Source organism: Eptatretus burgeri, chromosome 18 (genome assembly GCF_056783735.1).
Source record: "Eptatretus burgeri isolate ZD-2024b chromosome 18, Ebu_testis_v1, whole genome shotgun sequence".
NCBI classification, from domain to species: domain Eukaryota; kingdom Metazoa; phylum Chordata; class Myxini; order Myxiniformes; family Myxinidae; genus Eptatretus; species Eptatretus burgeri.
In genome coordinates, this window is record NC_140978.1 from 25,603,194 (window position 1) to 25,617,869 (window position 14,676).

At 42.3% G+C, this 14,676-nt stretch overlaps 1 protein-coding gene across 5 annotated transcripts in view; it reads left to right on the plus strand.

Moving 5' to 3' along the window:
• The window catches only part of LOC147008761 (uncharacterized), a 29,275-nt gene extending 18,277 nt beyond the window's left edge, over positions 1 to 10,998 (plus strand). For all 5 annotated transcript variants that reach the window (XM_085863686.1, XM_085863685.1, XM_085863684.1 and 2 more), the window contains 4 exons: positions 202 to 264; positions 1,137 to 1,699; positions 9,895 to 10,014; positions 10,188 to 10,998. In XM_085863686.1, coding sequence (XP_085719812.1) covers positions 202 to 264; positions 1,137 to 1,699; positions 9,895 to 10,014; positions 10,188 to 10,352 — 911 coding nt within the window. In that variant the 3' untranslated portion in view covers positions 10,353 to 10,998. The remainder of the gene's footprint in view (positions 1 to 201; positions 265 to 1,136; positions 1,700 to 9,894; positions 10,015 to 10,187) is intronic.
• The last annotated feature ends 3,678 nt before the right edge of the window (positions 10,999 to 14,676 follow it).

The window sequence follows — 14,676 nt, forward strand, 5'->3', positions numbered from 1 at the left end:
GGAAGAGTAAGATACATTTTATAGTCTTTTTATCAGTTTGTGTGTTATAATGTCTTTATCAGTTTGATTATATGTTATAATCTCTTTACCAGTTTAAGTGTGAATAATTGTACAGCAGATGAAGTTTCCTCTCCTTTAGTCTTAACTGTTAATTATATTATACATAAGAGGATAAGCACTGTTCTATTTGATAACCCTCAGGATGGCTGGAACAGAGACTCAGGGTTGCTGCTGCTGTGGCCATCGTGAGGCTGAGACAAAGAGGTAATTCTTATCCCACAGTCACCTGTGTTCTTTCTACCATTGACATTTTTTTTTACCTTTCTCAAAAAATATCAACATTACGGGTAAATTTTACTCTCTTGTTATGTTTTCACCCCTGTTCATCACCCCCAGTCTGTCTGTGAGCAGTATATATCAAAAAGTCATGGATGGATTCGGCCGAAACTTGATGAACAGGTTGGGTGTGTGACAAGGACGAATCGAATAGATTTTTGTGAAAGTCCAGATGCTATAATTTTATAAAGTGATTCTTCACCATTGAGAGATTGGGGCCAAAAACGATAGTTAGCATGATATCTCTAAACGTCCTGGACAGAACACTGCCTTGGGGCATGTACGGGGCTTACCAACATCGGTCCAGAATGATCGACCCAGGGGGCAGGACCAAAAATTCTGCTGCCTTTGCACCTTCTTGCCACGTGGTGATCATAACTACCAAGTTTGGTGAATTTCTGCCCAACCATTTAGGAGGAGATAGTGTGACGGACGGGTTTTTTGAGAAACAAGGGCAAGTGCAGGGTCTACGAGCAGCATATTTGATATGTGAGCAGCAAAAATGATGTAAAATGCCATAATAATTTGTCCAAGTACTGCTCACCGGAAGGGCGAGGTAATAACACAGGAGATATCTTTCATGTGAAGAATATTTAGATTATTGTACACAATCTTTTTGCTCTTTTGTTCTTGTTTAAAAGGTAAGTAGTTGTAACAGCTTCCGTTGATTAATTGTTGATTCCAGTTGTTATCCAAATTGATGGATGTCACTGCCCTTTTGTGTGGAGGTCCATGATAACTGCTCGGGCAGATTTTGTTTTTTCTAATTGTCCCTCATTCCCTCTCTTGCTTTTCCCCAGGCGTTTTAATTCTCTGTGCTGAAGAAACTACAAAAGCTAACGAAGAGCGTAATCTAGGCGAAGAAAATGGGAGGGAGAAGGAAAATGGATGCACATCAAATTTAAACATTGTGTCCTTTTCACGTACTGCACGCGTCCTCCAGAGCCTTACCTCTTCTCGCCTCACACCTGGAGAGAGAGATCCTGCGTATCACACGTCAGGACTTCCACAAAACTCTTGCCTCTTTCCCCCACTCGACCTCATCCTTTCTACCCTCTGTCTCCACATTATCGATTTGGATGCTCAACTTTGCTTGGGCCAGTCTAGGGAGGTACAACCTGGCTTTGGCGTAAATGCAATCTCGCAAACGGACACCCATGTAGCTGTCTTACCAACACTCCAGGCATTGCGGGGTGTGGATCTGAGCTACAGTCAGGCGTCTTCAGCTCTCCAAAATCTAATGAGCCAACTGAATGAGTTGTGGCCAGGAACGGTGGGCTTGTGGTCCCGCGTGAGGCGTGTTGCCACTTGGTTCACTCGGGAGTTGCTGAAATTGCTGCTTAAAGATTGTGAGCTGGGAAGGGTGAGTTTGATTTGTGTTTTAACTCAAGAGTGATAATCTTTGTGTCATTGGTGAATGCATGTTGGCCACTGCCCCTGCATATTTAGGCAGCAATGTGGAATTTGTTTGGGATGCCGATATATAATGGTCTATTATTTTCAAAAGACAACATGGGATATTTAACCCGAAAAATGTGTGCCGTATTATTCACAGAACGTTGGTGCTGCCGAAGCAGTTTCTTGGCAAGGGTTACACTAGGTGGTTTGCCATTGCCTTCGCAGCATCGTTCATCCGTGCTCTATACTTTCCAATGCTGAGCATCAAGCAAGGAAGCAGCACGTACCATTTTAAAGTCTTTGGCATGACTCGGCCAGGGTCTGAACCACCGACCTCCCAGACTTGAAGCGGATGCTCCAACTATTATGTCACCATGTCTGGTGGGATGTTGGACATCCACCAGTTAAAGAGCAGGTTTTGGGTCGCTGATGACTTCGTGTGATTCGAAGGTTGTAATCACATTAATAATCGTTGGGAAATTATTTTCTTACATTTGAAACTCAAAATATGCTAAAATTAACTTTTCAGTCAAAACTTTTGTCAGTGATCGAAAAACAGACCGGAAATTACCGAAGACGCTATGACGTCACGTTCTCCGAAAACTTCGTGAACATTCGGAAACAGCGTGTGAACAATGGCGAGATGCGAATCAGAGAGTGATTTCAGCAGCAATGAAATTGAGTATTTTCATTCCGATATTGCCGAGGACGAGTCAGAGGATGATGGGAATTTATACGATGGAGTTTCTGGCCCTGAGCCATATAAATTTGAGCCACTTGCAAATGCCAGAAAACGGCCTATTTCGTGTACAAGTGGCAGGACTGACTGCCCGGCAGTTCAGACTGATGACCGCAAAACTGATGACAGTTCGCGAAAACAGACTGATGACAGTTCACACCAGACAGATTGGTTTGTAGATTTTCATTTTCTTGTTCAATGCATAAAATAATGTAAAGTTTGATTCGTCTGTGACTTGATATAATAATTTTTAACCCTCAAGTCACTCAAGAGTCAGAAATAGAATGAATCAATAATGGACCCAAATATATTATACACCGTAGCCTTGGCGTTGAAGTTTTTCTGACAGCTGAGCTTGACCCCAGCGAAAGTGAACAGTTAGAACAAACCCCAACTTTCAAGAGACTGTTGTGGCATATAAATACCTAAACATGTTTAGCCTCGTTGGGAAATATTCTACCAAATTTAGAAAAAAAAGTGGAAAATTGATCAATTTTTTTACAATTGAAATGAAATTGCCCAATTTGCTGATGCTGTTAATAATATAATTTAATCAACAATAAGTTGGTTTGTTGAGAATTTTTTTTCATGCTTGTGATTTTCCATGTACTCTTTGAGAAAACATTTCAAGGTTTTTCTCACTTAAACTCAACAATTGATTCTGTGACAGAGCAGTATGTGGAGACCTTGTCAACCAACAACTCATATTCACAGAGTGGTGATCAGATGTGTTTCTGCTTTCGTAATCCTCAGCTGTGAAATGGTCACCACAAATGACAAGTCTATCCAAAGGGTTCTCTTTACCTGATTTCTTTGGGGGAAAATTCGCCCGTTTTGTTTGTACAAATCTTATCCACTGCCAGCGAATGTTTGATTCCTTCGGGAATCGGTGGGAGCGATTACCCGTTTTCCAGCCATTTTCACAAAACATGACGACACACGTACGAGGCATGATGTACAAATATCAAAATAACTTTGTTCTCAAATAATTCAAAATAAAAAAGGATAATATAGACAGTTGCAAGCTCAAAAAAAGCGAAAGAACGGCCCGCTTAACTGGACACTTCTTCAATGAACAAGTGAACGTCCGCTTTGTTTTGGAGAACGTGACGTCACCATCCATATATGGCACACGGCTGTTTTTTTTCAACAGCCTCGAGAAATAACAACTTCAGAGTTAAATTTCATCAATTTTCCCAATAGCTAGGCAACCACAATAGTTTGCATCGAACTATTTAATGCACATATAATCATATTGATAAATTTTCCGAACATGTTTGGTGACCCGCAACCTGCTCTTTAATGTTAACAGATAAGACCCCAGCTTTACGTCCATCCGAGGGACGATTCACTTTGTGATGTGACTCATTTCCTGAGAAGCACCAATCTGACATTTTCTATTTGGGTGAGGAATCAAACCCAGACTCAGCTCAAAGGCGAGTGTAATACCTTTACACCATTCTGTCAAACGGAGGGCCAAGTGTTTGTCACCAAGGTGTGGGTGCACTCAAAAGGACTGTACAGGTCTAGCTTTGATGGTTAATGCAGGATAAATGGTCCTCTTTTATTTATTAGTTTAACTTTATTGATCCAAACAAACCTTTGTGTGGATGAGTGTTAATTGTTAAATAAAAAGCAGTTGCCTCTCCATTCACCGTTCAATTTCATACATATTTGAGGTGTGATGAAACATTGTGTGTAGTTGTGTTATTCAAATTTATGAACAGCTTTGATACGAATGTCATCACCCTCATTGTTGTCTGCAAAAGCAATCCTTTATGGGAGTAAACCGACAGAAGTCTGAGGTTCCCACCTCAATGGCTGTGGTTGTGGGATTTGGTGGGTAAGTGTGGTCATGCAGTTCACACGATGTTTGCTGTGGCCTATGATGTCCTCAAGCTCGTGAGAGCTTTGGTTCTAACATGGTGAAGGAAGACTTTTTCCAGATTGGTCAAAGGTTTTTTTTTTGTCCTGCTCTTTTCATGGACATAACTCGAACGGGCACTCGCTAGAGAGCATATCTCTGCCAGGCTGAAATGTTTACGTTTTGTACCCCACTGATATGTTGGATCTGGATCCGGACCTGAACCAAAATCGAATCAGCTTGTTCGTGTCACTTAACCAACTCATCCACCTAGTTTGGTCATAACTCGTCCATAACTTTTTCAGATTATTGTGCTATATATCATTTTTAGCCCGATCACTCAATACTGAAGAATCGCTTTTAAAAAATTTCACATCCAGATATGGATCTTCAACAGAATCTAATCAATTCGTCCTGGTTACACACCCAACCTGTCCACTGAATCTGTCCACAACTTTTTGAGATATCCTGCACACAAACACACAAACAGACAGGGGTAAAAATATAACCCTCCATCCACCTTTGGTGGAGGAGGTAATTCCATCATATGTGGGGTTTGAATGTAACTACATCATCAGCAGGATAATGACAGTACAACATTTAAGCCTGGTGTTGGCTTCATGGTTAAGGTAGCTGGGTATTAGGGTCTTGTGTTTGAGCCCCTGCAGGTTGTTGGATTAACACCAGGTGGGGGCTGACTCACCCTGTCATCCTTTCGAGGTCAGAGAAATGAGTGCCAATGTACTGGTAATAGAGGGCACTGCATCAGCGGCACAGCCGCGCCCTCAGCCAATGATGCAACCAACAGCCACAGGTTGTACATGATAGCTAAGTTAAGTACAACACGTTACTGTATTTTCAATATCACGAGGCAATGGGTCCCAGACCCAAAAATAGGACTGCATGTCCTGAAACTCAGCTGGATCAGAAGCAACAGACACTCAAACCGCCCACAGAGACCCCCTTAGACCCTGATTTATTTTTATTTATTTTTTTGGTAAGCCGTGAACAAACTTTGGGACATCATAGATGACGATGAAGGTTGTGGTCAAGTTTCATTGAAATTGTGCGTGTAGTTTCGTAGAAGAGAGCAAATACCTATTTTGGGGGCTCAAACCTCCTGCAGATCCTCCTAGACCCTGATTTTCTTTCTTTCTTTTTTTCTTTAATGCCATGAACAAACTTTGGTACATCATGGGTCATGAATGTTCTGGTCAAGTTTCATTGAAATTGTGTGTGTAGTTTTGGAGAAGAGAGCAAATACCTATTTTGGGGATTCATTCTCCTCCATCCCCGTACACCCCTTTGAGTTCAGATTTTGATGCGGTCGATACATTTTTGTACATTACATGATGGGTTCTGGTCACCTTTCATCGAAATTGTGTGTGTAGTTTTGGAGAAGAGAACAAATACCATTTTTTGGGGGGAGGGGGATCAACCCCACCCTATAGACCCCATAATGAGCACAAATTTTGATGTGGTCAATACACATTTGATAGGCATTGGATATGAAGCTTGTGGCTAAGTCTCATCAAAATCGTGTGTTTAGTTCAAGCGATAATGACTGGTGTTTACAGACTGACTGACTGACTGACCTCCGGACACTGCTCAATCACATAAGCTCATCTGACTGAAGTCCAGGTGAGCTAATAATGCACAAGGTCTGATCAAAAAGTTCTGGGGCTAAATAATTTTTTACAAAACTAAAGGACAATATAGTTAATCAAATGTATCCCCTTCAAAGCAGTCTCCTGATTGAAAGCAATGATTCCAGCGGTCCTGCCATTTTTTGAAGAACATGAGATACTCTTCTTTTGGGGTGGCTTTCAGTTCCTGGGTCGCATTTTGGATGATCATTGGCACATTCTGACGTCGCTTTCCTTTTATAATATATTTCAGTCGGCGAAACAGAAAAACAAAAGTCACTTGGTGCCAAATCTAGTGAATACGGTGTCGTGGGGAACCAGTATGCCTGGTGTTGACTTGATGGTTAGGGTGGTGGTCTGGAGATCCTAGGACCCTGAGTTCAAATCCCACTCAGCTGGTGAATTAATACCAGGTAGGGTTGACTCTGCCTGTCATCCTTCCGAGGTTGGCAAAATGAGTGCCAGCATGCTGGTATCCTGTGTCGGAGTGGCGACCCGTCCAGGATTGTGCCCAATAGCCAAGGAGACTGCTTAAGCAGCACCAACGCTCTGAACAGAGTGTGGTCCCAATCTCCTCCTCCTCCTCCTCCTCCTCCTCCTCCTCCTCCTCCTCCTCCTCTGTTGAGCTGCATCTCTTCGGTATTTCAGAACCACCAAATAAAACCACCGATTCATCTTCTGACCTTGTGGAACTAACTCATGGTGCACAACACCTTCACATTTTAGCGGACCTGTCTTCCTTTCCTTGGTCGAGATAATGCGGGGTCTTGCACTGAGATTACTGACTCCTGGTCTCGGGGTCGTGGCCATAAACTCAAGTCTTGTCACCGGTAATGATATGATGATGGGCAGGAAGTTTTTCTCATTCGCTGCATGATCAATTAATTCCTGAGACACCGTGCGGTGATGTTCCTTCTGTTCCAGTGTGAGAGCCCTTGGGACGAACGTCGTAGAGACCCGCCTCATTCCCAAAACCTGAGTCAAAATCGTTTGGCATATGCCAGAGGGGATGTCAACTTCTTTCGCAACTTCACGGATCATCATTCGTCTGTTGTCATGAATGGTGTCATAAACATGAGTGACTGATTCCTCACTGTGAGTCGTGAGAGGATGATGGACAACCAGAGTGTGGGTCATCATCGACGGAAGTTTGGTCACTTTTAAACCGGGCAAAATGCATTAATAGCAAGTGACGTGTACCCATGTAGGATTAACAAGTTAAAAGAACATGACAGTTTTTAACCAGGAATTAAAGTTTGTATTACACTTTTTACCAACATGTAAACACTGTGACATCAGTGAGAGTTTGGTTCATTGCTCAGAAAGGACCTTGTCTGTGCTCGGCTTCTGGGTGGGTTATTTGATTTGTTCGGTCTCTTGGGGTAATGCTTTGAGTTGGTGGTTATATTTCTTGGCACAATATCGATAATCATGGAGCAGTGAATGTCTTCAACAGCAGTCACAATGACTCGAACAGCCGAAGATTTCACGTTGAATTTCTTCTATTTTTACAAGGACATCTCGATGCTTGTTGTCTTGGTTCAACTTTAAAATGGTGAACCCACTATGGATTGCTTAAAATGATGCCAGAAAAAAAAGTGCACTGTCAGTGTGGTGATGTTACAGGAGGTTGGCCCAAAATGTAAAACTGCTGCTTTTCTTCTGTCATTGTCACAGGATCTCTTTGAGTGATCATTAGGCATTGTATTGTGTTTTGAGAGATGTTGAGGCTTGTGCACTCACGATTCAATATGGAGCTACTTGTTACCGAAGGTGGAAGAAGGACGTTATGTTTTCACCCATCTGTCTGTCTGTCTGTCTATTTGTGTGCAGGATATCTCAAAATGTTGTGGGCAGATTCAGATGAAATTTGGTGGACAGGTTGGAAGGACAAATTGATTAGATTTTGGTGAAGATCCGGATCCAGATCCTAGAATTTTTGAAGTGATTTTTCACCATTGAGAGTTGGGGCTAAAAACGATACAATCACGATATCTCAAAAAGTTGTGGATGGGTTCGGATGAAACTTGGTGAACATTTTGGGTGTGTCACGAGGAATAATTGTTTGAATTTTGGTGAAGATCGAAATCAGGATTCGATAATCTTTTTTTTTCGTCATTCTTCACCATTAAGCTGTTAGGGTTAGTTAGGGAGGGACGTTATGTTTTCACATCTCTGTCTGCTCTGTCAGTTTGTCTGTGTGCAGGATATCTCAAAAAGTTGTGGACGGATTTGAACGAAACTTGGTGGACAGGTTGAGTGTGTGACAGGGACGAATTGATTCGATTTTGGTGAAGATCCGTATCCAGATCCGGATATGAGAATTGTTTAATTTTTAAAGTGATTCTTCACCATTGAGATGGGACCAAAAACAACATATAGCACGATATTTCAAATATATATTGTGCCCAATATGTTATAGTGGATCGGGCATTGCATGGTGGAGGTTTGCACTCTACCAAGTGCCCTTCTGGTTTTAGTTATATGTGAATCTGTAATGTTTGTTGGGGGCTGGCAGGAAGGCCTAGAGGTATGCACACTCACACCTGAGCCATCGAGCTTGGGTTTGAATGTTGGCCTAGCTATAAACTGTCATTCTGGTGTTTCACAGGCAGAGTGATTCATCCGTGAGTGCGCCATCCCTCGAATAGACGTTAAACTGGACATCCCATCTGGGATGGCAAACTGGCATTATTTGGTGGGCATTAAAGATCTCACTGTGTCCTTTGTGAAGAGTCGGTGAGTTATCATTGACATCCTGAACAAATGACAAATTCCTGCACTAACTACTGCTGGGAAGGCAATGGCAAATCATCTAATAAAAACCCTTACCAAGAAACTGCTTTGGCAGCACCGATATTCTGTAACAGAGTATGGTACATCAGAGAGAATGTTTGTTGAGGCAATGTATTAATAAAGTAGAAAGGTGACCAACATTGATATTTTAGTTAGATTATAAGCTGTGTGGGGGTAAAACCGCTGGAGTTTGGGAAATTAATGGTTACTTCCAAATGTTGAACCATGTCATGTTAACGAGCAATTTCTAGTGGCATTTGCAAATAGAAGCATCCAGTAATTCTGAATCGTGTTTTGAGGGAGGGGCTTTTGCGAATGCCCTTGGACTGACCATAAACTGTATCAATGGTACAGCAAAGTGAAAGGGATAGTGGAGAAGAACAGTCGGTCATCATTTACTTTGCTGTCAGGGTACTTCGTGTACATTTCTTGTGCTGTATCTCGAAAATAAAAGCAAGTTTGGACTACACACCTTCCAGTTAGACAAAAACCTTGGGTCCTGTGACGGATATCTGTTGGGATTTTGTAAAAAAAATAAATGGCCGGATCTCATAGGTGCATGGCTGTGGCTTTGTATCTGCATGACGGAACAAATGTTTTGTAATGGAAGGATTAATTTTTGGGCATTCTTCCTGTTACTGTATGTCTGTTCTTCCTTTTTAGTGAAAGTGTTTCAAAATGATATTTAGAGCCAGCTCATCAACCATCTCCTTGCTGTTTGTCTATCCATGGTAGACCCGATAATCATCACTGAGAGTTTCAGAGAAATGAACCACAAATCTATAATCCCACTAACTCTGGCTTTGCTAATGTGATAAACGTGCTTGCATTGTCGGACCTTTGTTATTTTGTTTTGTGCATTCAACAAATGCTCCTAATATGACACATCATTGAAAGTCAGCAATGACCCATGGTTTCACCAAAACAGCTTGGTTTACACACCATGAAAGATAAGGCCGGTGATCTGAGAATCGTGCTTTTGTTCCCATCACCCTGAAAGTTAAGACTGTTGGTTATAAGACTCGTGTTTCTGTGCTGATAATGAGCACATGTAGGAATGTTTCAGAGAAAGAGGGTGCTTGCATATCAGTTTTGGACCAAGCCTTGTTTCCCAGTTCCCTAGGCAGAGGCAGCGAGTGGCCGTGCTGTCTAATTTGGCTTGTGCTCAGTTGTTGCAGCCCCTTTTGACCTCTGAAATCTTGAACTCACTCGAAGGTTTCTCCAATATTATAGAGGTAACTGATGTGCACACACACCGACACACACACCGACACACACACACACACACACACACACACACACACTCACACTCTCACCATTATCTATGTTGTATTCCAACAAGTATGATGTAACCTTACCTGTTGCTGTTTTCTCTAAGATATTGTTGCCACTGTGCTGTTTTTTACAGGAAACATTATTTTATGAAAACTCGATCTTCATCCTGGAACTTCTCTCACAGAATGGGCTACTGGCTCCACTCGCTGGTTCCTCGTCACGTTTACTCCACTCACCCATGTTGCAGTCCTCTTGTTATCCGCTTTATCACATCTACACCAGCCATATGTTTCGCTAACTCATTTTGCTTTGCATTAACCTCATTCTGCTCTGTGTACACTCCTGTAAGTCTCTCAAATATATCTATTTTTCAAAAGTACACTATGCATTGATCATTCTTCTTGACGGGAACGTATGAAAATGACAAACCGTTTTACAATTACACCATGTACAATGGTACCGTTTTTATTGACTATCACACCACACACACACACACAAACACACACACACACACACACACACACACACACACACACACACACACACACACACACACACACACACACACACACACACACACACACACACACACACACTGCTTTATTTACATTTAACCAACTCACAAACTTAGTTTTAGTGCCTCACACGCATAACACAAAACGGAGTTAAGCGATTGGTTCACTCCATCTGTCTCCAGACGTCGGTCTGTGATTAAGGAACTACTTCATTTCAATTGAATGTTATAGTTTGAACATTGTAGAGTACAAATCAGAATACAAACCTGCAGCTCAGCAGTACTTTGGCTCTGAATTTGGCAAATTGTACGGAATCTCTTACCGACCACATGCACACAGAGGAGTGAGGTATTTTTTGAGACACAAATAAGGCATGTAATGTGTTAAATATGGCGGCAAACTGCCTAAATAAAAATATTAAATTGAAAAGCTTTTGTTTTTCTAGTCTTTAAAATCTTTATTTTATTTCAGTTCATTTGATATACTTGAACACTGTAGAAGACAAATCACCTTCTTGCCACTTCCAAAAACCACAGTAGTTGGGGAACAATATTACACCATTTTACTCCATCTCGACCAATCAAATTTACCTCTTGCGCTCTCGGGGTGGAGAGGGATGGGGTTGGGGGGGGGGGGTGGGAGTGAAATATCGATTGAGATTCAGACAAAATGACGACTCGTGCTGGGAAAATGTGCTGTTTAACCTGTTATTAGTGTGGTGCAGGCATTATGGGCCGAATGGTCTCGTGTCTAATTTCCTTGTTATTATTTGTCTATCATACTAAAATACTCAATTTGGTGTCTGTCTGACCACGAAACATTCAGTCATTACTTATCCAATCTCAAACAAATTTGCTTGGGGGATTAAGGGTCACACAATGGAGGTTGTAGCGACTTCATTTTTCCCCCCGCCTCCCACCCCCAAAACACTCCCCTCACCAAGGGGGTTCCTGTGTATAAATAGCTTGTCATAGCATTTTGTAGGGCACACTACGGGAAGTAAAAATTATCACGACAACCTATTCAGTTAATTCTGTCGAACGTATGGTTACCTTTTTTTAAACAGTAGCTACCTTCCGTTGTTTGACACTAAACTGAAATACATTTGAAGGAAACGCCATCTCGACTTGCTCGGCCGCAATGATATTTAGTTAATAAAGGTGCTTAAATACGTCTTAAAGCATGGATGATTTATTCTATTGCCTGTCCCGATTTTTCTCGCCATCAGATATTTTTTATAATTATTATTTTTTTGTATGCATAGTCGAGGCTCATGGAAGAGCTAGTATTAGTACACTGAATGGATCAGGCCAAAGAGGATGGTTGAGAGATGGGGGAAACCCCAACAGGAGAGTTGAAGGCCAAGATGGAGGCACACTTAGACAAACAATGGGTGTGGGGAGGAATTGGGGGCAGGAGGGGATGCATAGGGTGGACAAACTCTCAGGAGGGCAAACTGGAAATTTGGAAAGTGGGGGTTTGGGTTGAGTGGGGGTGGGGGGTGTCAATGAAGGGAGAAAAGATCATGGTTTTGGATTAGGGATGATCTGAGATGGAGGTTGAAAAAAGAAGAGGAATGAATGAGTGGAAGTGAGCAGTGATTCTGGATTTAAGTAGTTTCACCAGAAGGTGCTGAATTGGTGGACTGTGTGTGCCCTGCAGAAAACTGTGGGGCCAAAGTACGGCAAGAGCAGAGGGTGCAAGACTAGAAAGGAGGCAGTAGAAGAAAGAGAGACCGACCTGTTTGCAATGGCGAAGTGATAGACCCATAGGCTCAGCTTCATTGCGGGAGATTCCAATAATCCTGAAGGCCTTGGGTTCCATGCTGTCAAGATGATCAAGATGTGAGGCAGGGGATCCAGTCCAGAGTGGAGAGAAATATTCCATCAAGTTGTGGATGAAGGCCTTGGAGGTGGATACGAGTTCAGTTGTGCCAAGGAAGGACTTTGTACGGCGGAGGATGGCCAGTAGGTGGCTGGCTTTGAAATGTGGTTTTGCAAGGAAAGATCATGGTTGACAGTGAGACGCAGGAGTTTGAATGACAACTTCCTCAAGAGGATTGTTAAGAAAGTAGATGGGAGGGTTTGCTAGACGGTCCTTTCAGAGATAAATGAGAGTGTGAGATTTGTCAGGATTGAAAGACATGTTCCAAGTGTTTGACCAGCTTGTGATATTTGTTAAGATCTGACGAGAGGGAAGAGGCTGCAGCCTGCCTGTCTGAAGGATGAGGGATGTCATGGTACAGGGTGGTGTCATCAGCAAATAGATAAAGAGGATTTTCCAGAATCACAGAGATCATTGATGAAGATCAGGAATAGGACTGGCCCAGAACATTGCCTTGGGGCACTTCAGCTTTGACAGGGAGAGGAGATGAAAGGATTCTGTTGAGTGCCACATGCTGGTTATGAGAGTAGAGGAAGTCAGGAAGCCATGAGTGGAGTTGGCCTTTGATGCCATAAGCAGACAGTTTTGAAAGGAAGGCAGCATGCCAGACTATATCAAAAGCATGAGATATGTTCAGAGAGATGGTCTTTATCTCATGTTTGACATTGAGGACCTCCATTCATTGTTCGGTGAGTAGAAGCAGCACGTCCAAGGGAGATTGACCTGGTTTGAAAACAAGTTGGTGATTTGAGAAAAGGAAGGTTTGCATATCAACAGCAATGATGGATTGAATGACCTTGCTGATGAGTGGAAGTAAGCCGATAGATCTGTAGTTTAAAGCATCTGTATTTGCACCTTTTAAGCTCACCTAGAACATGGTACTGGGGAGCTTATTTTTTATTTTAGTTACGATGAATTATTTTGTGGTGTGTGGTGTGTCCCAGTTATAGGTCCAACCCTCCTCAGGGTAGTAACCGGGTGAATGGCAGTGTATCATAACTTGCGGATTATGGGGCTGTGGCATCATCAGGCTCAGGGATTATGATGAACACAGGTACAGGATGGTGGCTGATGATGTCATCTGAATCTTCCCTTGAGTGCTTACCTGCAGAGAACTTTTAACACTCCCAGGAGAACATGAAATCTCCATAGAGAGCAAAGCAAGCCGGGGGATATTCAGACCAAAATATCCCTTGGAGATCACCCCTTGAACTATTTGGCTTTGCTCCCTCCGTCGGGGTAGAGTGACCCAATTTGGCAGAGAATGGCAGGTGCTATTGTGTTTTGTTGTTGCGCTGTGCTAGTCACACCCATCCCACTGGTATCCCCTAATGGAGATTGGCCAGCCTGTGTATTTTTCTGAATTTCAGATGTGTGCACCACGCTCTGCCTTTCTCACCGCACTCATTGGGGGATTTCTTCAGGAGGAATTTCCTCCTCCCCCATGGATGCCAACCAATGGGGATTGTCCGTGCTCTCACCCTGTTAAATGCAGAACGTCAAGCAAGGAAGCAGCATGTATTTTAAAAGGCTTTGGTGTGATTCGACCGCCGACGTCTCAGACTCAGAGCGGACACAACAACCATGACTCCACCGACTCCATTGTGTACTCTCAGGTTCTCATCATCTGATGTGTGATCCAGAGACATGCCACGATCTCTACTCACTGGACAAGTGAAGTCCCCAGCAATGAGTACATGATACAGCTTTCCCGTCTATCGCTGGTTTGGGGGTAACCGCTCATTTAGGAATTTGTCATTGTCACTGCCGCTCGATGGATGGATGCGATATATATATACCACATATACAAAATATATATATATATATATATATATATATATATATATATATATATATATATATATATATATATATACATATATATATATATAGATATATATATATATATATATATATATATACATATATATATATATATACATATATATATATATACATATATATATACATATATATATAATGGTTCCATCGTTTTAATGGATTTGTAAGCTCGGTCCAATGCCCGGAACTGGTATTTTACGATTAGCCGGTGCGACGACGGCGGCACTGTAGGCGGTTTAGGCGATACAGATGATGACGAGCCCAAAAGTAGTTTTCGCGGTGTGGACCTCGGCGACCTTGGTTGCGGTTTATACGGTGCGAGCTCGGTGAAATTTTCAGTGTTAAAAGCGATGACAATGCTTGCTGTGTTATAGGCGGTGC